General features: G+C 63.9%; 1 protein-coding gene across 3 annotated transcripts in view; it reads left to right on the top strand.

The window, feature by feature from the left end:
* Nucleotides 1-362: 362 nt before the first annotated feature.
* SHANK2 (SH3 and multiple ankyrin repeat domains 2) overlaps nt 363-24,832 on the top strand; it is a 288,299-nt gene continuing 263,829 nt past the window's right edge. For all 3 annotated transcript variants that reach the window (XM_053662881.1, XM_053662880.1, XM_053662879.1), the window contains exons 1-2: nt 363-785; nt 24,521-24,740. In XM_053662881.1, the coding sequence (XP_053518856.1) occupies nt 24,534-24,740 (207 nt within the window). In that variant the 5' untranslated portion in view covers nt 363-785; nt 24,521-24,533. The remainder of the gene's footprint in view (nt 786-24,520; nt 24,741-24,832) is intronic.

Genomic DNA, 24,832 nt, shown 5'->3' with positions numbered 1-24,832 from the left:
ATTCCTCGGGCCCCATCCCCCACCTTTCTTGGACCGAGGCGCCCAGGCGGAAGGTGGCCTGGGAGCCGCTGGCGGCGCAGTACCCAGGCACAAAGTTTTCTGTGCTCTGCGCACCTCGCCATGTGCAGGAGCCTCAGTATTTCCGAATCCTATGAACGTAAAATACTCTAGGGCCGGCCCCGGCCGTGTTCTCTAATCGCACAGACAAGCCAGGCTTTACAAAATAGGGTACTTTCTGGTCCGCTGGGTTTCTTCGGGGAGGGGGGCGGCCGCCGCGCAGCGAGGGCGGGGCGGGGCGGGGCGGGGCAGCCCAGGGCGCCTGCCCCGCCGGCGTTGCTACAACAGACCCGCGCGCAGCTCCAGAGCTGGCGACGCCGGCTGGAGCAGGTGGGGCAGGTGGGGCGGGCCCACGGTCTCGCTGGGGCAGACGTCCTCGCAGGTCGCCCGCGCGGGTCCGGGCCGCGCGCGCCCTTGTTGGCAATAGGACCCCTCCCCCACCCTCCCCAGTCACCACCGCCAGCGCAGGGCCGAGGGGAGGGACAGCTGAGTCGCCCGGGAGAGGAGCGCCGGGCCTCCCGCAGCAGCGCGGGGCGGGGCCGCGGCGTCCCCTCCCCCACCCCGGACACCTGAGCGGCGGAGCGGCCAGGGCTCCCGCGCTGCAGCCGGGCTGGGCGCGGCGCCGCTCGGGTCCCCGCGACCGAGCCAGGTGCGAGCGGACGCCGGCCCTCCCCAGGGGCCTCCGACCTGCCCCGACTCCCTGAGATCTGGCTGAGGCCCGGCACCAGGTAAGGCGGTGGCCGGGGACGCGGGGCGGGGTGGCTGGGGCAGCCAGCTCGAGCTGGGAATGACTGTAGGTGGCCCCGGGGCGCCGGACCCAGTACGCCGGCTGCATTTTGGGTGCGTTTGGACTCCGGGAGCACCAACTATCGGGTAAGCGCAGTCCTGGACTCGTAGAGTCTGGGGGTGGGGGGGTTGGAGAGAGGGGTTTGCGCGTCGGGTGGAGGTCGCTTCTTTGTGGAGAACCGCCCCCCCCCCCGCAACCCCCGCCCCTCCCCTCCCATGCTTCTGGTTTAGGGCTTGTTGAAAATGATTTGGAAGTGGCCTGGACTCAGAGCTCGGACCAGCCCCTTTGTCCTTGCGCGTGAACACCCTCACCCCTAGGACTCCCCGCGTTTCCCCTGCGGCAACACAGGTGGATCTACCTTCATCCCCTCCCCCCACCCGGGGGTCTCTGCTGTTGGTCGTTCCTCCCCGCCCAGCGCGCGAGGCCGAGGACCGGGCGCGGGGCCGCCAGGGGGCGCGCGGGGGGCGGGGACTCGCGCTGCGGTCGCAAGGTCCCTGGAGACCCTGCCACGGTCATCTCGCCCTGTACTAGCGCCCAGAGCCACTATCCAGGTTCGCGCGACTGGTGCATCGGGCCCTGGAAGGCCAGGGTCCACGTACCTGCTGCAGGCCCTGGGGTCACAGACCGGGCACCCGGGTCCCCGGGGTCACGCAGAGTCCCTGCCAAGTGCTGGGCTTTGCCTGCCTCGCGGCCCTCCGGGGCGGGAGTCCCGGCCGGTGCAGGTAGCGGCCCCTGAGTCCCGCCGCCGCCGCCGCCGCCGCCCGTGAATTATGCAGGAGGCTGGCACTGGCGCGCTGGAGTTGCTCAAGTTTCCCTTGGCAACTTTCGCCCGGGCATCCCTTCTCCCGGAGTTGGGCAGCTCCGCCGGCGCAGCCCGGGGCCCAGGAGCTTCCGTAGGGCGGCCGGGGCGCGGGGCGCGGGGCGCGCTCCCGGAGACACCCACCACTCACTTGCACCCGAGCTGGGTGCCGCTGGATCGTGTGAGCAGGTGCGACCCAGCGGAGGGCCTCGCCGCCGGTTTCAGAGGGTGCGGAGCTGCCCTCCGGGCCGGTCTGCGCGCCAGGGGTCGGCTGGGATGAGAGGGCAGACAGGCAGCGCGAGGTTTGCGTTTCCGTGGGGCCAGGGGTATCCACAGCGGGTTTGGGAGCGAGGCCAGCGCTTGTGACCGTGGCTCTCGCAGCTGAGCTCTGAAAGCGACCCTGGGCAGCGAGACTGAGAATACATGCTGGGCTCTCGGCTAGGAGCTCAGGCCCCTGGACTTTGGGGGCTGAGGCCGCTGCTGTGGGCCCTGTGGAAATTGGAGGCAGTAAACTGAATAGTTCCGTGACCTCTTTTTGTTGGAAACTCAAGTTGGAATTAATGAGGTCAATCGCTAATTAAAGTAAGCGCCAAGAAGCAGAGAGGTAATTTCGGAAGTCCTCCGTTGGGGCAGGGGGCTGGGGCTCTGCCTGGGACCACTTCGCTGATCCCCCGGGGTGAGCCCCTGTGTCCACATTAAGTAGTGATGAGGGAGCCCTGCTGGGGGGAGGGGGACAGACCCTGGGGGCCGCTGTCCCTCGGGACACGAGTTTCCACACCCCTGTCGGTGACAGTGTGGCAGCCTTTGGTAAGAGGGTTGAACCTTGTCTGCCTGGAGCCCCGAGCCCATGGGGGTGCTGCCATGATTAAGGAGGGGTAGCCAATGTGGCCGGAAGTCGGCATCCTTGGGGGGGCCTGCGAGGGACCCTGTCTCCCTGGTGGCCGGGTGGGGGCCCGACCGGCTGGGGAGCAGTGCTCTGAAGAGCCCTGGCCCCATGACTGTGCTGCAGTTTTTCTGGTTTTCCTAGCAGGAAGAGTTGGGTGGGACAGCGGCGTTTTAGGGGTCCCTTGGAAGGAGGCTGTAACTCCTCAATGACAGAAAGGCCCCCAAAAGGCGAGTCCCAGGGGGCACCAGGCCACTTTGAACACAGTAGACCCCATTTGGGTGGGGGTAGGATGGGGTGTCTTGGTGTCCTCTGGCCCCACACAGTTTGCTTCAGAAAGCCCAGGTCAGGTTCGAGTGAGTTTGCAAGAGGTGTCCTTTCGCTCATTTATTTGACAAGTGCTTGGTCTGTGTTCAAGGCCCCCCCACTGCACTGACGTCTAGGGGTCATCCTGTGAAGGTGACTTGGTCCGGGCCTGGTGGGGACCCTCCCTGCCGAGAAGGAGCCTGGCCCCGGAGGCCGGGGTCAGGTGTGAGGAATCCTACCACGAGGAAAATAAAGGCGCTCGGATCGGCCTTGCCTTTTACGTTTTGTTAGCGATGGGAAAATGTGGAAGTAAAGCTGGAAACTAAGAGAAAGAGGCCGGGAGCTGCCGGGTGCACAGGAGAACACTAGCGTACCCGCTTGGACAGAGAAGCCTGTCTGTCTTATGTGCTCTGTGTCCAAGTAGGTAACCAAGGCCTAAAACCGTCCTGGGGGGTCCTTTTCCAATCGTTGAGCAAGGGGGACTTTTCCCAAGTGGGGTTCCGTGCGGGAGCTACTGAGGGGGCCTCCTGCTGCAGAGGACCCTGGGGAAGGCTCCTGTCTGGGTCCCCGGCTCTGAGCCCTGAACTCTGTCTCCCCCCGAACCCCAGCCTCCTGCCTGGTCCCCTGAAGGCCCAGCGTCCAGGAGCCCCCAGCCAGAACAGCCTGCAGAACCGCACCTGTGCGTTGTCCAAAGCCCCAGGGAGGGGACGAGTGACCTCGGGCCAATCTACTGAATCCTCTTCTTCGGCGGATGGGCGGGTGGGGAGGAAAGCACCCCAAACAAACGCCGGCTGTTTTCACCTTCGGAGCCTGGCCCCTCACCTGGGCACATGCTGAGAGACTGTGCGGTGAGTGGGTGACGGGCTCAGAGCCTGGAGCCCACAGGCTGGGGCACCCCTGTGACCAGGCACTGGACCCACGTCCCAAATGCGGGGCCTGCCCTTCTGCGTCAGTCAGAGGTCATCTAGGGAATGTGGGGTTTTCCTGCACCTTGAAAAAAATGATCTCAACGGGAGGGCCTGGCGCAAGGCCAAGGGGAGCTGCAGGTGCCCCGGAACTTCCAGGCCAGTGGGGAGGGGAGGCGCGGAGTGGGACAGGGCTGCGACCGGGGTGACCGCTGGGTGCTGTAGGGCACAGAGAGGGTCCCCAGCCCAGTCCGGGGAAGAGGGAGTGCGGGGCCGTGAAACCCTGGGCAGAGGCGGGGCTGTCTGAGAGGACTGGCATGAGTGGTCGGCGTCCTCTCCCAAGGCTGGGTCATCGCAGTCACGAGTGACCGCAGCTGTCCCCGGGCCCCCACCCACCCCACCCCACAGGTGCCAAGATTCGCTGGTTAGAAAATGCTTGTCTTGCTCCTGAGGTGTGACAAAGAGCTACCTCCAGTCAGGGAAGGAGAACCAAGGTTTCCAATCAGCCTTTGGGATGGGAAACACCCATTTTTTTCTTTGAAAGCAAATTCGAGACACATTTTGGGGCAGCTAACGAATGCTAGTGCCCGGGCCGCAATGGTGTTGAGGTCCGTCCTCCGGGACAGAGATGCGTGTGGCGTGAGCCCCTGCCACGCCAGGGGCCTCCAGTCTTGGCAGAGCCGAGTGCTGCCCAGGCCTGGGGACAGCCACGGGGTCACTCTCACTGTGTGGGTGGGGCTGGGCCAGCTGAGTCCCCAGTCACCTCCTAGGACAGCAAGGCCCTTGAAGGACTGGGCTGTGGAGGGTGTGGGGGGTGTGTCACCTCCTGCTGAGGTGACAGCAGGCTCCCCAGGACTTCGGGAGGCTGCAGGAGGCGCGGGACCACGACAGACCAGGACAGTTGTCCTGGGGGCTTCCCAGGGTTCTCAGTGGTGGCTCGTGGAGTGAGCCCATGCACTCCTGATGGCAAAGCTGCATGTTTCAACCGCTGGGCCTCGGGTGCGGGGCTCCTGGCCACCCTCCCCGAAAGTTCTGACTGAGGCTAGACTGGACCCTCCCAGAGGGACCCGCCCCCCGGAGGTCTAGGGGCGCCCTTGGAGACGTGCTCAGGGTTTCAAGGGGAAGGACGCTGGCTCGAGTCCCGGGTGACCCACGGGAGGCACCCAGTCGGTGGGTAACACACGCCTGCAGGGGCTGTGCCCGGCTGGGGCAGCCTTTACCCAAGTTTTTTTTGGCCCCTCCGTTCCCGAAAAGGGTGGTTTTTCCAAAAGCCTATGTCCTCTTAGAGGTTTCTTGCCCCATTTCATGTGAAAAATCCAAACACTCGCCCCCCTCCTGGCCGTCACCAGCTCTCGTGCAGGTTTGGCCGACGGGTACAGTTGTTCTTCATCGGTTTAAATATTTGCACAGGATGTCGAACCCCATCTGCGAGGTCAATATTGACATTTAAAGGGACCGTTGCCTAAATGGGAAAAAGGCCTCATGGACACGCACACCAGTGTGGGGACCGGCGGCGGTGGGGGTGGGGCGGTGGGGAGGGCGGGCTCGAGGGGGATACGCCGTCATGGGAAAAACACAAGAAAAAATAAACTGTTCACAAAATAAAGTAAATGTTGCCTCACTTCAGCGTGTCCGCTGCCCTGCAGACCGGGCGGGACCTGCCACCCACTGTCCCTGACAGACACCAGGGCGGGGGGGCTGCTCATTGCCCCTTCCCCCCTCAGATTTATGGGCAGACCTTCCCGTTAGTCCTCTCGCATTAATCTTCTTTTATTAATCAGAGTAACGCTCTTCTGCAAGGAAGATACACATGTATTAGCTTTCATTAGCACTTCCTGTGACCTCAGGTCGCGCGGCATTTAGAAAACTGTGCCCTGCATCCCGAAAGCAGAAAGCTCTGAGCCCTGGGGGGACGTGAGGGGGGTCTCAGAAACGGAAAAGGAGTGTTACTGGGGGTTTGCGCTGCAGCCAGAGGCGAATGAGCCCCCTCTGTTTGGTCAAGTCTGGGAGCCTGTCCCTGGGGCACAGCCCTGTCCCCCGAGGTTCCCAGAAGGCCTTTGGCGTGTGAAGCACCGGAGGGGCTGCTGGGAAAGGGACACCCGGGCCTTTCTGACTGAGCTGTTGTGCAGGGCCAGGCCCCGAGTGCGGTGTCTGGGGGGTGGGGGAAGCGGGACAAACGGGTGGGATTCTGCTTCGCCCTGGGGCTCCCTCCAGGTCTGCAGCCCTGGCGGCGGGGTGGCCTACTCCCGCTGTCCTGGTGCGGTTCCTGCCGATGAGTCCCCGCTTCCTCCCCAAGCTTGGAGCAGGACAAACGGGAACCAGGTGGATTCCTGGGCAGGGCGGGGAGTGACCAGCAGCCAGGACCCTGGGGCTGGCCTGGGGCTGTCCGGGGGCTCCGATGGCCCTGTTTCCATCTTTCTGAGGCAGAACAGGGCAGCGGGCACTGTGGAGACCTGGGGACCAGGGAGGGGCTCACAGCTCCTGAGTGGCGCCGAAGGCCGGCCTGGGACTGGGGAGCAAGTCTTTGAACCTTCCCGAAAATTCAGCGTGGGACCCCTTCCCTGGGGAGAAGGAACTGGTGTGGGGCGGGGGGCCCTTCTGGTGTCATAGGACACAGACACTCGTGTCTGGGGCTTTCTCTGTCCCGCCCCCTTCCCCACCCTTGGACGCAAACCATCTTCCTCATTTCCACGAACTGTTCAGCACGCCCATCTTCCTGTGCCCGGGTCCGGCCGGCCTGGCCCACGGCAGGCGTGGTCATTTGGGTGACCCATACCTTCAGCACCAGGTGCGTCCCCAAGGAAAGAGTGGGTCCTGCTTCTCTCCCTATCTTGGGGTCCTGAGGGGCACCGGTGCCCAGCGGGCCCGGGGCATGTGTGGAGCACAGCATTCGGCAGGCGCGCACCCCCGGGGCAGCTGCAGAACAAGCCAGCCTCCACCAGTGACTCTCCCCCTGGCCTGCACTTGGCACCACCGGCAAGTCACAGAACCAGTCAGGCCACCGGCCTGCGGTTCTCAGCAGCTCAATGTCACAGGCCTCAGGTGGCACAGGGATTTCCGCCCACCGAGCCTTCCCTGGGTGTGTTTGCTGAGGCTGCATGCATACCTGGGGACTGGCTGGGAAAACCAACAGCCGCGGGCAAACGGCAACTTTTCTGTGGACACGACGGGGTCCAGGCAGAGCTGGGGCTGGGCCCCTGCTGTCCCGGGTGTCGTCACCCAGCCTGCGGCGGGTGGGGGTCCCTAATGTAACCCGACCCATGGCACCGTGGCAGACAGAGGTCCCTGTTACCCAGACACGGGGTGCACAGGTGCTTCCATTACCCCGATATCTGATGCAGGGGTGTCCCTGGTCCCCAACCCGTGGTGGAGGGAAACCACGTTCTCGGTCTCCAATCTGCCGTCCTGGGGCAGTCCTGGGTCCCAAGTCCGTGCAGTTAGGACACACCACCGGCCACTGGCCAAAGGTGGCGATTGGCAGCCTTCGTCACCATCTCTCAGCCCAGGAACTGAAGTTCTGCGGCACACCAAAAATATATATATTTTGCCATTCTGAAAAAACAGGTAAAATTTTTATTTGCTCCCCCTGGATGGCTGTTGTCACTTTTTATTTGACAGCCTAAGGGAGAGAGGACAGTGCCCCTGTGTAAGGGGTCGGGCGTCTCACAGTTCACACGGTCCCGCGGTTGAAAACCGCTGGCTAAAGGGGTCTAAAGACTCCGTCCGAGGCCACCTGGTTTTCGTGTCTTCCGACTCTTTGGGCTCCCTCCCGGGGCTGTCCCCAGCCAGGCGAGGGGCTCACTCAGGCCTGGGGCCTGCGGTGCCTGTGTGGCCTTGGGCAGTGTCCCTCCTGCCCCCTCCCCGACTCTGTCCTGCCTCTGCCCCGTGGGGACCTGCAGCGGGTGACTGTTTCCAACAACTGTCCCTTGTCTTGTTACTGAGGGTGCCTCCTCTGGGAAGTTTGCCTGAGGGTTACAGAGGGCCATCGGGTGGTCCCCACTCTGTGAGGGACAGCGGGACTGGCCCGCTAGTGGCAGAGTCTAGGGCGCTGGGGCGTGGGCTCGGGGGCGGCTGGCGGCCGGCTGGGTGCTCGGCTGGGGTTTGACGGAGGCGGGATGCTTCCCTGCTGAAGGTATAGTTGTGTGTCTGGTGTCACCAAAAGCGCTTCCCTGCGGCCATGACAGTTGGGAACTGGCAGTTCCTTTGTGGCGTTGGAAGGGCAAGAAGGCTTTACCACGTGCGGGGGGCAGGGGTGTCTGCAGGCGGGACTCAGGCACCCAGGAGGAGGCACAGCCAGGTCACGGAAGACAGAACGTCCGTGGCCCCCGACACAGGGATGGTGTAGGTGTCCTTGCAGAGACCTGGCTGTGGGTGGCCTCCAGCCGGCCAGTCACTTAGCCATTGGTCCCCCAGCGTGCTGGCCTGGATCCCGGTGCGCCCGGTGCTCTGCTGGGTCGGTGCGCGGCCCCGACGCCGTTTGGGGGAAAGTCGTCTGCAGGAGCTGGAGGAGAGGACTGCGGGCAAGGGCTGGACGCCCAGAACACCCCCGGCCGGTCCTCAGGCCTCGTCCCCTGCAGTGGGACGAGCATCCGTACTGGCCCGGCCTCTCCCTTCCCCGTGCTGCCCCGTGGGGACCTGGGTGGAGGGGGAGCTGGAGTGCTCAGCAGAGGGTCCCCAGAAGTTCCCAAGTGACTGACCTGCGGGGCCACCTGAGTAGTGGGGACCATGGACACAGAAGTCGCCTTCATCCGAACACTCAGATTTGTGGGGGACGCAGGCAGAGGAGCCGGCGTGCTCTGGGCGCCGGTGAGTCCGGAGTCTGCCCGGGGCCCAGGGGAGGGCCCGGTACTTGGCTCAGGCCCTGTGATGTCCCCGATGCCTACGCAGGTGGGGTGGGGACAGCCAAGGTGACCTTTTACAATGAGAGTAAACACACTCAGGCTGGTGGCTCAGTTGGTTGGAGTGTCGTCCTGGGCACCTAAAGGCTGTGGGTTCAGTTCCCAGTTGGGGTGCGTACGGGATGCAACCAATCAATCTCTCTCTCTAGGGAAATATATAAAATGACGCGTGCGAGGATCAAATATATAAAATGAGGCTGCACGCTTTGCTGTTACCTGCCCCGCCCCCGCCCGCCTCCTGGAGCTGGGATCAGTCTTTGTGGACGGAGGACGTCCCCGGAGTGGGCGGCCGTCACCAAGTGGGTAACTGTGCCACCACCGGTGTGGGTTTGTCCTTTGACTGCACCAGCCCCTGAGCCGGGAGCAGGGCCCCGCCGTCCGTGTGTCCCGCGGGGATCCTGACTCATGTCCCCATCTGAGGAGGCAGAGGGCAGCGGCTCTGCGGTGACCTGCATGCTGGGGTTAAGTGTGGTTCGACCTCTGGGATTTTGGTTTGTTCTGGGTCAGACCCTTAGTTACTGAGCAACCCCGGGCCAAGCCAGGGGTCCGGGGGTCTCGTCACCGCTTTCCAAATTTCAGTAATTTGTCTCTAGGCGATGGGGAAACCTTTCCAGTGGAATGGCATTGGGGGACGTCTTGACTCTTCAGGGAGGTGCTGAACCCGCTTCTACCGCCTGGGCCCCGTGGGGCGTTTTCTGCTGCCCTCCCCTCCCCTGCCGTGCAGGTTGGAGGAGGGCACCCGGGGGGACACCGTCCCTCAGGTTGCTTATTAGTCATTGGGGGGAGTGGTGCTGTGTGAGTAACAGGTGTGCGGGGGGGCCCTCCCGTGGGGGACCACGGCTGGACGCACCCACGGCCCCTCGCCCCGCCCCCTGGGCACCCACCCCTTGGCTGCCCCTCGGGGCGAATTTGACGACTCACTGGATCTAGAGTCTTTCTGTGAGTGACGTCTTTCACTTTTCACAGTGTCCTTGAGGTCCAGCCACCTTGCGGCAGGTGTCAGAACGTGTCCCCTTCTTAAGGCTGAGTGACGCTGCGTCCTGCAGCTGCACCAGGGTCCCACCCTCTGTCGGCCGCTGTGAGCGGGACTCCCGCCCGCCCACGTGGTGTGAGCTTGTCTCTCTGAGCCCCTGCTCCCCAGAAGCACGTTGGGAGCAGCGAGCTGCCCGCCCGGCCTTGGGGTTCCGAAGCGGAGGCTCCCGTCCTTGTCCCCCGACCCCACTCTGCTTTCCATGGAGAGAGGCCCACCTGCTTCTTGGATCTCGGGACAGAGCAGGTGACCCCTGTTTGTCAGGAACCTGTGGAGTAGGACGCCCCCATTTCCAGAGATGCCCCACCCCGAGGAGGACATTCACTCCTTCCTGGGGCCCCCACGGGTATTCCACGCCTGTGGGCTTAGCCAGGGCTGGGCGGGACCGAGGCAGGCGCTGGGCGGGAGAGACCGGCAGGGCAGGCAGTGCCCCTTGCAAAACGTAGCTCATGAGGCACCTGGGCTTTCTGATCGCCTCGGAGCCTTAAACGTGGGCTGGCCGTGTGACGTGCTGGCCCAGTGGGGCCCTGAGTCCCACGTGGGGTGTGGGGAGAGGGGTCAGGATGCCCCCTGCTTCCTGAAAGCTTTGCCTTGGGGGCGCCCCGATGAAGAACTACTTCAAGCAATTGGTTTTGATCACGTTGCCCGCCCTGTAGTGTTTCTCGGAAAGGGCGTCCGTGCTCCTCCCCGGCCTTCCGGCTGGTGCCTGAGTTTCTCCTCCAGCCTGTGCTTCAGGGACCGTCCTTGGGCAGGGCAGCCCTTCCCAGGAGTGTCGTTAGGCGCCGCTGGGTCTGCCGTTTTGGGGGCAGAGGTCTAACTTTCACGAGTTTCCCCGATGATTGTCCCCAAGCGCTGTGATCCCCCAGCCGGGCACGAGAGCTCCCTGCGCCCCCATCCCAGTGCGTCTGGTTCAGGCCAACCCTGCGGGCGGGCAGGGGGGCGGGTGGGCGGGGTCTCTCCTTAGCGGTGTCCCCTCTGATTCCGAGACCACCCTCCAGCGCGTGGGACAGGGGCCTTTCGTTTCCCGAACCTCCTGGTTTCCCTGTTCTTCACCACGGGTCGCCCGTCCGCCCCTCGCTGACTTGCAGACGCTCGATATTTTCCGGACCCGACTTTGACCTGGTCTGGTGGGTCTTTTCACTTTCCTGACGGGACGTAGCTGTCTGTCCTCTAGAAGTTTTATGTTCCGATGTGATCAAGTTCACTGGTATTTTTACCCTGAACGATGTTTGCTTTTCAGATAACCCTGTCGTCACAGGACATTCCTCCAGCCTCCTCTCGTTTAATATTTTTCATTTGTTTTTTAAAATTTCATTTATTTATTTTTCAGATTTTATTTATTTATCTTTAGAAGGGAAGGGAAGGAGAGAGGGAGAGAAACATCAGTGTGTGGTTGCCTCTCACGCTCCCTCTTCTGGGGACCTGGCCTGCAACCCAGGCATGTGCCCTGACTGGGAATCGAACCGCGATCCTTTGGTTCACAGGCCCATGTTCTGTCCACTGAGCCGCACCAGCCAGGGCAGTTGGTTGTTTTTAAACTCCAGGTCTAGTGTGAGGCCAGAGTCTGGCTGCCTCTTTTCGCACAGAAGGGCCTGTGCCAGCCGTTTTTGGTCACCGCCCCGCCCTCTGCAGTCTGTCCTGGGTCCGGCCCCCAGGTTCATCTGGGGCTGGTCCTCGGCTGGGCTGTCTCCTGACCCGAGTGCGAAGTCCACGCCGGGTGTTTGCAGTCCCTCAGGGACGGCTTTGATCCCGGCCGTGTTATCTCCGTTAGACCCCGCGCGGCCACGTGGCAAATCGGCCCGCTTCGTGGTGGAGAGCGGGGACCAGTTCGGAGGGGTTGGTGTGTGCCCCAGGCACCCGGCAGCCTGTGTGTCTGACTCAGACGCGGGGACCCCACTGCGCAGTGACACTGCAGGGCCGAGTGGGGCGTCTCCAGTTCAGCGTCTGGGGCAGCTGCTCCCCCTGACGGCGCCGGCGGTTCTGTCTGTGGTTGTGCCGTGCGGTGGTGTGGCGGCCGCCAGCCCCAACTGGTGACTGACCTGGACAAGGGCCCCAGATTGAAACGATGGCGTTTTGCATATAAAATGGCGGATTAAATAAAATACGAGTATTCATTTCAAATGCTTCTTTCTCTTTTCTCTTTAAAAGTGTGGCTCCTAGGACACGTAAAATCGCCCCCGGGTTGGAATCCCGTCGCTGTCCGAGGGCACCGGTTTGCCACGTGGCTCCCTGGGCGCTGGCTCTGCCTCGAAATTTCTTGGCCCCCGGCCCCCGGCTCCCCGAGCTTCTCCCTGTCACCCCCTCCATCCTCTTCCCCGACAGGCCCCGTCACCCAGCGTCCCCGGGGCCCCGGGCGGGCAGGCAGGTCCTGGGGCTGCTGGGCGTCTCCGCCTGAAAGACCTGGTGGGCTCCCAGCGGAATGGAACTCGCGGTCGGGAGCCGGGTCAGCGGCCTGGGGCGGAGTCTCTGCTCTCCAGGGAGGAAGGACATACCCCGGAGGTGACAGCCCATGGGGACCCCTGCCCTGCTGCACCCGATGGGGCCTGACCGAGTTCTCGGAAAGGGTCACCTGTTGACGCCGCAGTGAATAAACGCTTGTGAAACGCTCCCTGTCAACCGTGCCGTCACGGGAAACAGAGTTACCTGTGTCTGTGCGGCCTGGCTTGCTCCCTCGCTTCTCTGCTTCTGTCTGCATGTGCTCTCCCGATCCGCTCGGGCGCACTCGGCCCCAGCCCCAGCACCAGCACCTGCGCCGCCCCTCTGGGAGGAAGCACTTTACGCCCACTTCTGTGAGTTATGACCTCCAGCTGGCTCATCCCCAGCTCACACAATCTGCCCCCTGTAAGTGTGTGACTCGATTGTCCCCGTCCCTACGCGTCTGGCAGGGGAGGAAGGTGCGGGCGGGTTCAGGACGGGACCTAAACAGGGCATCGGTCTGTCCGTCCGTCCAGGCAGAGATGCGCCCGTGGTTCGGCGCCCCGCTCTCCAAGGCTGCGGTGCTCGTCCTGCCTGGATGGGTGGGGGGTGACTTGCCTCTGTGTTGCCCCCCAATCTTTGGGGCTTTGGGGTGTATTGGCACTGCCCCCAGGTGCTCACCGGCGTGTCCCCTGGGTCAGTGGTGCCTTGTGGTACCTGGGCACGCTGCACTTGGCCAGCTCTGCCCGCTAACTGCTGTGTGACCTCAGGCAAGCCAGCAGACCTCTCTGAACCTCAGGCTGCCCGTGGTCACCACGCAGTAATGGCACGGCCGAGGCGGCCGAGAGCATCAGTGAGACAACGGACTCAAAGTCTAGATGAGTGCACATCCGTGCTCGGTGCTCCGCTCTCGCCACTGCATGTGTTGGCTGTGCGTGTGCAAACCGGACATTACTCGTGCCTCCTGTGGGTGTTTGAGTTTGTCACCTCCCGTCCTGTGTCCCGCCGTGGTCACGGGGTTAGGCACCGGCTCTGAGTGACTCCCCACCCCACCTGCTCTCTGCAGAGCCTCTGGCTTGGGCTGTGGGAACTTGCTGAGTTGACACAAGGGCTTAGGGTGGGGGCGCCCGGCAGCCCCCTCCCAGGTCACCTGCTGCCATGGTGGGGACCTTGGCAGCCTTGGGGACCGCCAGGGCTCCCTCCTCACCCCGAGAGCACCGGGAGTGGGGATGGAGGCGCCAGACTGAGAGTCCCGAGGCGGGGCTCCAGGGGGCTGACTGCCCCCTCCCCGGGGCACCAGGTGGCCGCCGGGGGCAGCGGAGCGTGCGACTCTGTGGGGCCTTCTTGGCCCTCAGACGGATTCTCTGACGTGGACGTGCCTTTGTGCCTCTGAAAGCTTATCCTGCCATCTCTTATTGAAGAGGGAGCAGGGGGGTGGACTATTCATTAGCAATCCAGCCAGGGGCCCTTTCTAGAAAGCCGGAGTTGCGGTGGTCACCGCCGTGTGCCCGCTGGGACGATGCTGCTGGGAGCAGCCCTTCACTAGCTTCGGTCTGAACGCCCGTTCCCGCTGGGGCAGAAGCAGGCTCCTAGCTTTCGGAAGGCCCTCTGTGGTGGGAGGAGGGTGTTGGCTTTCCTTCCTCCGAGTGCGGCCCCACTGGCGAGCCCCCAGGACACCGGGTGCCTTCTCCTCCTTCCGGTTTCACAGGATCGGGGGGAACGCGGGCAGCCACAGGGCAGTGGGTGGCGAGAGCCAGGCAGCGGCCCAGCAGGGCCCCCAGGCTGGGGCAGGCTGGCTCTGCCCCTGCGGCCCTGGCTCCCAGCCCGGGACCGGGCCTCTCTGTGCCTGGGGCGCTTCCTGAGGGTGACGAACCTGGTTCAGAGCCCTTCACGACCCTGATTTCGGCCTCTGGGGTGGGATGAGCGGTTCCAAAAATAGAGGCAGGCCGCAGAGGGCCAACCTGTCAGCGGTTCAGTGACGTACTTGTTCTTGAGGGGACAGGGAAGATCCCTCGAACGCGGAGGCCTTTCCTGTTTCCTAGAAGCCAGTCGCTGCTTTTTTCTTTTAACCGTCGAGACGTATTTCACCGGCCGTGCGACTCGCCCCTCGACAGGGCGCAACGCGGGGTGTTTCTGCTCTGGCACTCTCGCAGGCTCGGGCAGCCAGCTTCGGGACCTCTGTGTGTCCCCTGCTGTTCAGTGATGCGCCCCGGCGGTGGGAGCCGCCGTCCCCGCCTCGCTCCCCGTCACAGAGCGGGTGCACGTGGGCGTCCCCTCTCTGGAACCATATCTGCTGACGCTTTTTTGTAAACGCACTTCGTCCGATGGAGGAAGTCCCCCCTTCCTATTCCCGAGAGGCTTTTTGTCCCAGGAGGAGGACGAATCTTGGGAGATGCTTCTCCCGCGCTGAGCGATAGGATGTGCCGGTTTCCCCTTCAGCCGGTCACCGTTGCCGTAGCGCGGTACCGACGAACACTGGTTGTCTTTTGTTTTTAAACAGCGAACCGCCCGCGTCCCTGGAGTGACTCCCACCGGTCGCGGCGCGTCATTCCGTCCACGAATTCTGCACTTGGACCCCCGGCTGCTCCGTGCACCCTTGTCTGGTTTAGTGTCGGCCATCCTTGCTGCGTTGAGTGGCTTGGGGGGCGTCCCCTCCTGTTCTGTGTCGTGGAAGGGACTGCGTGGAACGGGTGCTGGCTCCTGGTGCGGCATTTCTCGGGGTCTCCAGCGGAAGAAAGCATTCGGGTCTGGAGCTCACTTTCTTAGAACAACTGGGAGTTTCAAAATCGCGCCATCTCCTTCTCGGCTAAGGGCCACCCCGTCGACCCCTCCTGTGTGGGAGCAACCGGGGCGGTCGGCGTAACTGGAGGAATCGGCTTTGTTCCTCTCTCCCGTCCCGCTGGCCTCTGCCGTCTGTTATTTCCCGTCCGGGGGCGGCAGGGGTGTGAGGACGTCCCCAAGCTGCTCCTGGTGCCATTCACTTAATCTCCTCTTGAGTCCGTGTCCGTTTGCTAGAAACCTGTCAGTTCAATTCGACCCAGAACCAGCCCTCGTCTCGTCAATTTCTGTCTAAGGTTTCGGTCTTCTCCCGGTCTCCAGTGTCGTTCCTGTCCTCTCCTCGACCCTCCCTCCCCCCTCTCTCCCTCCCTCCCTCCCTCCTACCCTCTTTCCTTCCTTCCTTCCTGGGTCTCAGCCTTGTAAGGGGTGCATGTGCATATGTGCATCTCTCTGTGTGCACATTGCACATGTATGCGCACACATGCATCCATGTATATGCACCCACCTGTGTGCATCCATATGCATATATGTGTGCGTGCACCTGTCTGCACACGTGTGCATGTGCGCACACATGTGTATGTGTGCATGTGTGTGCGTGCACCTTGGCCTCTGGTCATTTCACATTTTCAAGTTCATCACTACAGACGCCCTCACTGGCACCTGCCGAGGGTCGTACCAGACCCTCTGTCTCACGAGCCGCCCAGCCTTCCCAGGGAGTGTGGTGCGAAGCCCCTTTGACAGGTGAGGAGGCTGAGGTTCGGGAAGGACTGTCTCCTCGGGGCCCCAGGCGGGGAGAGGCAGCGTCAGCCTTGCTCATCCCGCGGTGCCCGTGACCCCACTGCTGTCCGCCGAGCGCTCTCCCACGAGCTCCCTCAAGGCGGGGCAGCTTGTACCCGCCCGGGAAGTCCCTGGCACCCGGCCCGGGGAGGGTGGGGACGGCCCACAGGGGTGGCCACCTGCACCGGAGCTACTGGAATTGGCAAAGCGGCTTCGGGTGGGGCTCTGGGCGGGATTCCGTCCTGCCCTCGGAGCCCCGCTTTGCCCGGCCCACCCCCCGGCCCTCTCCCACTCACCCACCCCTGCTGGGGCCCCTACTTTCTCCAGGGGCCACTCCCTGGGGCCCACCTGGAGCCCCAGCCCTGGGCCACGGCAGCACCCCGCTCCCACCTGGACCCGTCCGAGTGGCGCTGTGTTTGTTTTCTGTCATTGTCCGCCCGGTGATAACGGACAGTTGGGCCCACAGGCGGCTTCTTCACGTTTGGACTGCGGGCTCATTAAGCCCCGCCCCCAGTGTTTCTGGGGACCCTTCGGGCTGCCCAGCCCTGCCTGTCTCCAGGTCCTGAGCTCTCTGTTGCTCACGTAGTAACATGTCACTGAGGTTCAGGTAAAGGGGCCTCAAAACCACCCAGGATGGATGCGGAGGAGTTTCTCGCTGGCCCCTCAGCCCTGGAGGTGGGTTTGTGCCCCCCAGGCTCCCCATGCGGCCTAACCCAGCTCGGGGTGGGGGGGGGCACACCGGGCTGCAGACCGGTGAGGAGCGCTCAGACCTGGAGACAAGGGCGTGCGTGGCGAGTCGGCGGGGGGAGCGGAACGGGGTCACCTGGGCAGCTGGTTCTGGCCTCTGTTGCCCTCCTGTTCCCTGTGGTCCGTTTTGGCTCCTGAAGGACACCGCCACCTGCATTTCTGCAAAGCACCGCAAGTCCATCGCAGCGTGCTCGCTCACCGCCGCTTGGAGAGAACAGGCAGAGGTCGGAGGACACAGCTGTGACCTCTGACGGAGGGCGTGGTGGGCGTCTTGGCTGTTGGGAAACACTCAGGGTCTTTGGCTGAATCTGAACGGTTCTTTCTGCCCCTCCCTCCCTTCCTCCCTTCTCTCCTTGGTGACACTTTCCCTCTATGACAGCACATTACCTGCCCGCCCAGGTAGCCTCCACTCTTTCTGGGCGTCAGGAGACAGGCGCTGTGCTTTCGCTCTGGTTCTGTGGCCCTGCAGACAAAGCTGCCGCCGCTTTTCTGTGTGTCAAAGCGCAGGCCGGGCGGCGGCTCCCGCTCCCCTGAGCACTCATCCTTCTCCCGGTTTCTCCGTGCACCCGGCCGTGTCCCTGGGTGCGCTCGGCGGAAGCCCTTTGTCGGTCGTGAAGCGGGTTCCGAGTCCTGCTGGGGGAAGGGCACACGGAGCCGCCCGTCACCGCAAGTGAAGCGTCTTCCGAAGCGATGGCTTCTCTGTGGGCTTCGCCGCCTTCTTCTGTCCTTAAGGCCTGAGACACCGTCCCCAGCCAGGGCGACACAGGCGGCGTGTGGCCTCGGGATCTGCCAGGCCCGGACGGGTCGCGCTGCCCCTTCAGCAGCAGCTGGTGAGGGTTCCGCAGCCGAAGGGGCGGCGTCCACGCGTGGGCTGCCTTTGCTGCTCGGCCCCTGGGGACCCTCCGTGGCCCGCCTGGGGACCCGCCTCCCCTGGCCACGGCGGGGGTGTAGCTTCTAGAAAAGGCCTGGAGACCCCGTGACTCCCTTCTTCCACGAGGGGCTCCCCCGCCTGCCGCCGCCTGTTGGTTTTCCTGGTCTCCCCTCCCTTCTTGGCCCTTGTGTTCAGGTGTGTGAACAATAAAGCCTCTTGGCTGCTTTTCCTGTGGGATGTGGGGCCGGGGATGTGGTCAGTCCTCCCGGTGGAAATGGCGGGTCGTTTTGTAGCAGAAAATGCAAACACCCAGGGTGGGACTGTGCCCGGGGTACCGGGGAGGGGAGGGTGCCCTGAGGGGAGGGGGCCAGGTAACGTTCTGTCTTCATTCGCGCCTTTCCGTGTCCCCTGCGGTGGTCTGCTCCAGAGTTTCCGGGGTGGCCGGAGACGGTGCCCACCCCACTGGGTTGTGGGCCCAGCACTTCTAGCGGCCGGCGCTGCAGGGCTGAGGTGAGGGGGGCCCGCCTGCGCGTGTGGGCTGGCACGGCGTGCTCGTGGGATGGACGGGCTTCTCCAAAGCTACTGTCTGTGGGTGTGTTTCCATTTTGTGCATCCATTTTAATTGGGGACCGAACGCTGTCTCTGTTTGTTCGTGGTGCGCCCAGGACCTGCGCCGTGGGCTCCTTCTCCGCAGCGTTGTTCGGTGGGTGTCCTGAGGAGCTCGGTGCCTCCTGCCATTTCCTGGCTCCGACCCTGGTAGGAAAAGCTATTCTAACTGCCCAGGCCCGGAGTGCCCAGACCTCGCGGCCGCCCCTGCTCTCCTCCCTCCCACCTGTACCTGTGGGCCCCGCCTGCAGCGGCCGGGGTCCCTGGCGGTGAGGAGGCGCCCGCGTTCTGTGCTCGGGGCTCCTGCGGACAGACATCAGGGTGCGGAGGGGCGTGGGGGGCTGGTCACCGACACCTGGAGCCCTCTGCTTCTGGGTCACTTTCTTCTTTAAGTGAAAAATGGAAGCAAGGACCCTCGTCCCCAGGAAAGTCAACAGAGCCTCAGGTCCTTCCCGGGAAGCAGGACGCCCACGCCGTCAGCTCTCGAAGCTCTCGCCTCTGGAGATGCTGATGGGCCAGCGGGGGTTTTCACGGACGCGGACTCGGGGGGCTGCCTTCCAGAGGGGGTCTCTCATTTGTGGAGGCCCGTCCTTTCCAGCGAACAGGTCTCTGGCGCATTTTGTTGGGTGTCCCCCGAATGTGTTCCGGTTCTGTCGCTGTTGCACAGTTTCAAGGTCCTTTCCCGTCTTTCGTGGCAACTGCGGAGAAAGCTCAGTGAGTTGTTTTCAGGTTCCTCTCTCGGCCCCTGATCTTGTTCACATCTCCTGTTGCTTCTGGTCAGTGAGGCGTCACAGGGATTCCGACATCGTCAAGGGCCCCTCAGACGCCGTGTGCCCCGCCGTGCACCCCGAGAGCTTCTAGAACGGCGGCCTGGGAAGTGGAGTGTGAAGCGTGGCCCCTGGACACCAGAGGGCGTGGTGTCGCGGTCAGGGACTCACTGCGTTCGTGCCGCCTGGACGGAGCGTCTCTGTCGGCCCATCTCGCCCAGGCACTTCCTGCTCACATTCTCTCCACGCCCAGGCGTCCTGTCTGTCCGTCCATCCGTCATCTGCACAGCCTTGGAGGAGCTGGAAGAGTGATCTCCCCGCAGATGTCAGCAGAGGCCAGTGCTCATGGGAGACGCTCCATGGTCGTGGCCTGGGCCGGACCGCTGGGTCAGCCGGGGGAAGCCCTTCAGGGGGGCTGCTCCCCAGACAAAGCTGGGTGACGGCGAGGACGTCACCAGCTGTCAGCCCCTGGATCCCAGAGCGGCCCCTGCATCCTGATCTCCCGTGGGCCGGCACCCCCGGACAGACCGAGTGCCGGTGGTGGAGGTGGGTGTCCTCTGGCCCGTGTGATCTCGTCGGGGTCTGACTGGCTCGCTCAGCAGGGCGGCAGACCAACGTCCAGGATCAAAGTGTGTGTGTGTCGTTCTCAGAGCTGGGAGCCGGGCTGTGGGGGGGCCTGGTGTGGCCTGGGGACGTCCCTGACGCAGGCGGCAGGAGTCTCCCTGGAGGAGGTGGCGCGGTCCCTTTAGAGCCTTAGGGAAAACCAGAGTTGAACATGGAGGTCGTGGGGCGGGGCGGGGCGGGGCAGGGTGGGGTCAGGTTTCCACAGTTGTCAGAATAATAGGAATTAAGGAAAACCCACCTTCAGCTTAAACACGGTCATTAAGGATGATGGCAGGGCTGAGGACGCCGCAGTCCCTCCCGAGGTGGGGTCCAGCCGTCCCCGTGTGAGTGGCCACAAAGGCTCCTGCAGACCTGGGGACATGGCCCCAGATGGAGCCTCCGTCTCCCCCCTAGCCCCCCCCCGCCCCCCCGCAGTGCCGGATGCTGGGAGCCGCAGGAAGCTCTGCTGGGAGCCCTAGCGCTTGTGCGGGACATTTTCAAAGGCTCCTGCAATGGGCGTGTCTTGGTTCTCAGGTGTCGGGGACATTGTGTCTCCCTGGCAGTCTCCCCCGAGGGCTCTCATTAATTGTGTTTGATGCCCCTGGTTCCCAGACTCCGCTGTTGGTGAGCCCGGGTTAGAAGCTGTGTCAGCCCCGGAGACAGCTCTTGTCTGAACCGGAGGTGCCCAGGCAGGTGACCTTCCCGCCGGCCCTCGGCCCGGGCACTGGGCCCGCTGCACTTCCGTGGCTTGTGGGGCGCTGGCGTGCCCGGGGAGCAGGAGGCCAGGTCTCTGCCTCCGCCTGCTCCTCCTCCCCCCTGGGCCAGGGCACTGAGTCTGTTTACTGCCACCCCCCTGCCCGGCTGCACGCCGCTCACCTCCAAAGTGGCTGGTGCTTAATGTTGCAAGGACCCACCCCAGCGCCCTGCACCTCGGTGTCCAGATTCCGAGAGTGGGCGTGCTGCTGGTTCGCGTCACCTCCTCTGGCACCCACGGTTGTGCCGCAGGGGGAGGGGGCGGCGGCGGCCTGGGCCTGGGCCCCGGGCCCCTGCCCTTCAGTCACTGCCCAGGGCCAGCACTCACTGGGGGGACCCGAGCTCCCCAGTATCCAGGGGGCGCTAACCATTGGGCCGCAGAGCCCTGGTTTCAGAACACAGTTCACTTCGGAGCCTCGGTGCAGCAGGCTGGTCGGCGGGGGCACACGGAGAACGGGGCGGACGCGGCTCCGTTCTGGCATCTTCGCACGCGCATCCTGTGCTGATCGGCTCCTTTCCCGGGACGCAGGGCCGGTGCCGGGCGACCCTGCGGCTTCCGCAGGTCCCCGGCCTGTCCGTGCGTCAGGGTCACACCGTCTCCCCGTTGTGTCTGTCTAGGCGGCCTTGGCACCGGGCAGTTCCCAGCGCTGCCCCGGGGCTGTTGCGCTCTGTCCCCTCTTTTGCGAGCCTCAAGGTCAGAACGTGAGCCTCAAGGTCAGAATGTGGGGCTTTGGGAGCATTCCTGCCAAGGTTTTTCATTGGCAGTTGTGTCAAATTTGTACTTTGCAGTGACGTTTTTTAAGATATTAGCTTCTGAAGGGGGTGGGGAGAGAGACATCAGTGTGAGAGAGAAAGGTCAGCCGGTTGCCTCCTGTCTGCATCCGGAATGGGGATGGAACCCACAGCCCGGGCATGTGCCCTGACTGGGAATTGAACCTGTGACCTTTTGGGGGATGGGGACTACCCTCCACCCCGCTGACCCACCCACCGAGCGTCAGCCCCGCCCTCCGCCAGAGGGCCTCGCGGGCCCTCTGAGACTCTGGGTTCCCCGGAAGTGCTTCCGCAGCCCTGTCTGGAGTCTTCATTACAGCTGCTTTTCCTGCTGTCCTGGTTTCTGTGTGAACGGGGACCTTGGCAGCATAGCCGAGACCGAAACCTGTTCTCAGAGTCATTGAACTTGATCGACCTGTGTTTTTATAGCTTGAGATACTCCCCGCCCGCCCCCTTTGTGTGCCCGCGGGCAGCGTTAACCTTCCCGCTGTTTCCCGGGAAGCTGGTGCGCAGCTCACCGAGGTGTTCGCACCTCCCTTCCCACCCCCACAGCCTCCCCACCCCCACCCGGCCCACCGCGGGAGCCCCTCCGTCCATCCCCCGGGGCGCTGCCCGAGGAAATGCGAAATGCGGGCGCCCAGTTCCCGAGAATTTCAGATGAGTCGCTGTTGAGTGTGTTCCTCACGCAAACAACCGCTGGGAAACAGGGAGGGGAGAAGGCATCTGCTGTTTTGATCCGAAATGCGGAGGTCCTGGCGCCCTCCGAGTTCCTGCGGCCCCGCCCTGAGTTAATCATTCAGCGGTTCCCCAGGTGTCTGCCTTTCCCAGGGATCTGCTGATCCAGGTACTCGAGCCCCTGGCTCAGGTCAGGAGCCTCCTGCTCAGGTTCTGGCCTCCTGCTCCCAGGACGGTGCTGGGAAGAACCGGGGTGCGGCGGCCCCCTTCTCTGCTCCTGGACACGGTCCCGGCACCTCAGGCCCGTCTGGCAGGGCCTGCTGTGCCCGAGCTGGGTGCCAGCTGTGTCCATGTGTGACTGTCACCCCCAAGCCGGTGTGAGCAGCAAGGGCAGATGTCCCTGTGATGAAGCCACCTGCCGGTTGAGGAGGTCCGAGGGTAGCTCCAGAAGACTCCATGGCTGTGCTCACGTCCCTATTCAGACCCTGGCTCACGGCGGCAGCAGTGCTACGCGTGGCCTGCAAGTGCCCACTGAGCACACCCAGTTCCCCACGTTTGTCCGCTCCAAGTGCTTACCTGTCACACGGGCTGTGCCCACACAGGCTGCCCCCAGTACATGGCTTGACCCCCTCATCTGGGGTTCAGGCCCAGCTCACGGCCCCACCCCCGGGGAACCGCTGGCTGCGTCTTCCTGTCCCCCCCCCCCCCGGAGTTCTTCCAGGTCATGGCCGCAGACTTGGCGTGGAGGAACCGCAGCTGGGTTTGTCCTTAGAGTTACAGTGACCGGGGAGCTTTCAAAGACAATGTCGGTGCCGGGACCCTGTCCAGACCCCGGACCAGGCTTTGTGACACTTGAGTTTGTTGCGGCCCCCAGCGCCTACCCTGAGCCGCCCGGGAGGAGAGCGGTGTCCCCACTTCCTTGGGACATCACAGGAAGTTCTCACCGGATGTAATGGCGTGATATGTTTGTGCAGTTCATATTTGTATCTCGTGTTGTACCGCATTGCCACGACTCACGCAGAAGTGCGTGTACTATATCACAACAGTGTCATAACATGTGGTCACTTGTGCATTGTAATAGCCACCGTGTCACCCGGTGCACGGTGCACAGCCACCTCAAACCGGGTCACCACGTCCGGCACAGGTGTCTTCCCGCCTGCCTGGTGAGTGAGTGGGGCCACCGCTCGCGTGTTACGGGAAGGTGTGGCCAGTGGGTCCGCGCTCCTATGGACCTTTGGAGTTTTTATTTTAGAGAAGAACAGCGTCCTGGGTGGTTGGGGTGACCCGCTGGGTGAGATGGTTGACCAGCCAGTGGCCCCATGGCTGGCCTGAAGGACAGTTTGGGGACAGAGGAGGAGGCAGCCGGAGGACAGTGGTGGGTCTGTCTTCTGGTGAAGGGGTGGCAGGGTCACACCAGCGACAGCCAGGTGGGGGGATCGGAGGGTGCTGGGTCTGGGGGGTTCCAGGAACACTGCGGAGGGTGTGCCAGGCCGGAGGTAGCTGCGGGGCGCTCTTGCCCCCAGCAGCCATGTGCCGGTCCCCAGCATCGCCGCATCCTCCGACGGCCAGAGTAATCCAGAAACGTGTGTTTGCGCGGGGAACCTGCAGACCGTCACACACTGCAGACCCGTGCGGGCCAAGCAGAGCAGCGTCCGCCGGCCACGGTCCTGGCCGCTTCTCCGGGCCCAGCCCGGGCTGCTGGCAGTAGGGGAGCCCCCAACCCCCCCCCCGCCTTGTCCCGGTCTCTGGACGCCCTCAGCAGGCCGCGCCTCTAGACGGGCTCCTTTGTGGTCCTGTTGGGTGTTGCTCCTGCCCGTGTGTCTGGGGAGTCCCTACGAAAGTCGGGGGGACAGTGGACGCACACCTGGTCCCAGAACCCACGCGGCAGGGGATTAAGTGTTGCAAGTGGTTAGTTAGCTGCCCTCCCGAGAGACAGCCGTCCCTGAGGGTGGCCGGCACCTGCCTCCACCACGGACGTCCACCCCGTAGGTGGACCGTGCTGCGTCCTCCTGCTGGCCCGCCTGCACACGGTGCCCAGCGCTGGCCTCCTCCTGCGAGGCGCTTTCCTTTAGCTTAGGGGTGTGATGTGCGGGGTCCCCCACGAGGAGCTGGGCTGGTTCCCTGCCACGTCTGTGCAGTCGTGGGACGAGAGACCGAGTGTGACCCAGGCAGGCCCCGGATGCTCGGGCGGCCTGCGTCAGCCCATTTCCAAGGGCAGGATCCTGTGGGCCTTTCCTCCCTGTGTGACCTTGACCTCCCTTATAGGGCCCGGGGAGACAGGCGTTGCTGGTGTGGCCCGTCCCCCACCCGTTACCCTCACCTGACCCCTGCCCAGAGCGGGGCCCTCAGAGTGTCCTTCTGCCTGCTTGCTGCCAGCTGGGCCCAGCAGAGCTGGTACCCCAACCGGGCCCCTTGCTGGGGCGTGTTCACCGCCCTGGGCAGGGGATGCCCCCCAGGTCCCACGGATTGTCAGGGGGCCCTGAGGCCCTGGCTTCAGCCGGCTCATGACCTTGGGCCCCGCCGCTCACTGCTGGGCCTGGAGACGATGTCACTTCTGAGCCCGGCCTTGCCTCTTGGTTGGGTGTTCCCGCGTTTTCCTGTCCCTGCGTTTTCCTGTCCCTGCTCTGTGAGTGAGGCCGGGCGGGTCACTGCAGCTCGAACTTGGCTCCACTGGGACCTGACGCCACCCTTCTTCCCTGCCTTCAGCTCCCTCCTCCAAGACAGACAAAAGGGAACTTTTGTCCTTATCTTGGAAAGTTTCAAGCTGCCCCAGCGGCCCTTTGGTTAGTCCCCGTGAACTGTGGTCACGGCCACGCTACTGTGGCTCCTTCGGAGGCTGCTTTCCCAGCGCGAGCAGAGCCGCAGGGCCCCACCCAGTGCTCACGGTGCCTGCTGCGGGCTCAGGCTCGGGCTCTGGCTGGCGGAGGGGCGCGGCGTTCTCACCGCCTTTCAGATCTGTGCACTGCACCCACGGGTAGCTCGGCCGCGGTCACAGCCACAAACACGGGCTGCGAGACTGAGCGCACACCCTTTCCGGGGCCAGTGACCCCGCCGGGCTTGCCGTCTCTCACATTCACTGCCCCTTCTCACAGGCGCAGGGCAGCCATGCCGCGCAGCCCCACGTCCAGCGAGGACGAGATGGCCCAGAGCTTCTCTGACGACTCCGCGGGGTCCGAGTCCGACAGCTCCAAGGAGGAGACCATCTACGACACCATCCGGGCCACGGCGGCGAAGCCCAGCAGCGCCAGGACCGCGGAGAGCCAGGGGGACACCCTGGTCATCCGCATCCTCATCCAGGACCTGCAGCAGACGGTGGGCCCGCCCCTCCTTCCCCGCTGGTCACCAGGCTGGGGGCACCTGCCTTACCCTCTGCACGGGGTCCTCCCCCACCAGTCCCCAGCTCC

Source organism: Artibeus jamaicensis, unplaced genomic scaffold (assembly GCF_021234435.1).
Source record: "Artibeus jamaicensis isolate MK-2021 breed Jamaican fruit bat unplaced genomic scaffold, CSHL_Jam_final contig_3109, whole genome shotgun sequence".
In the NCBI taxonomy this organism is placed as follows: Eukaryota; Metazoa; Chordata; class Mammalia; order Chiroptera; family Phyllostomidae; genus Artibeus; species Artibeus jamaicensis.
This window is presented reverse-complemented; position numbering and strand designations above follow the sequence as displayed.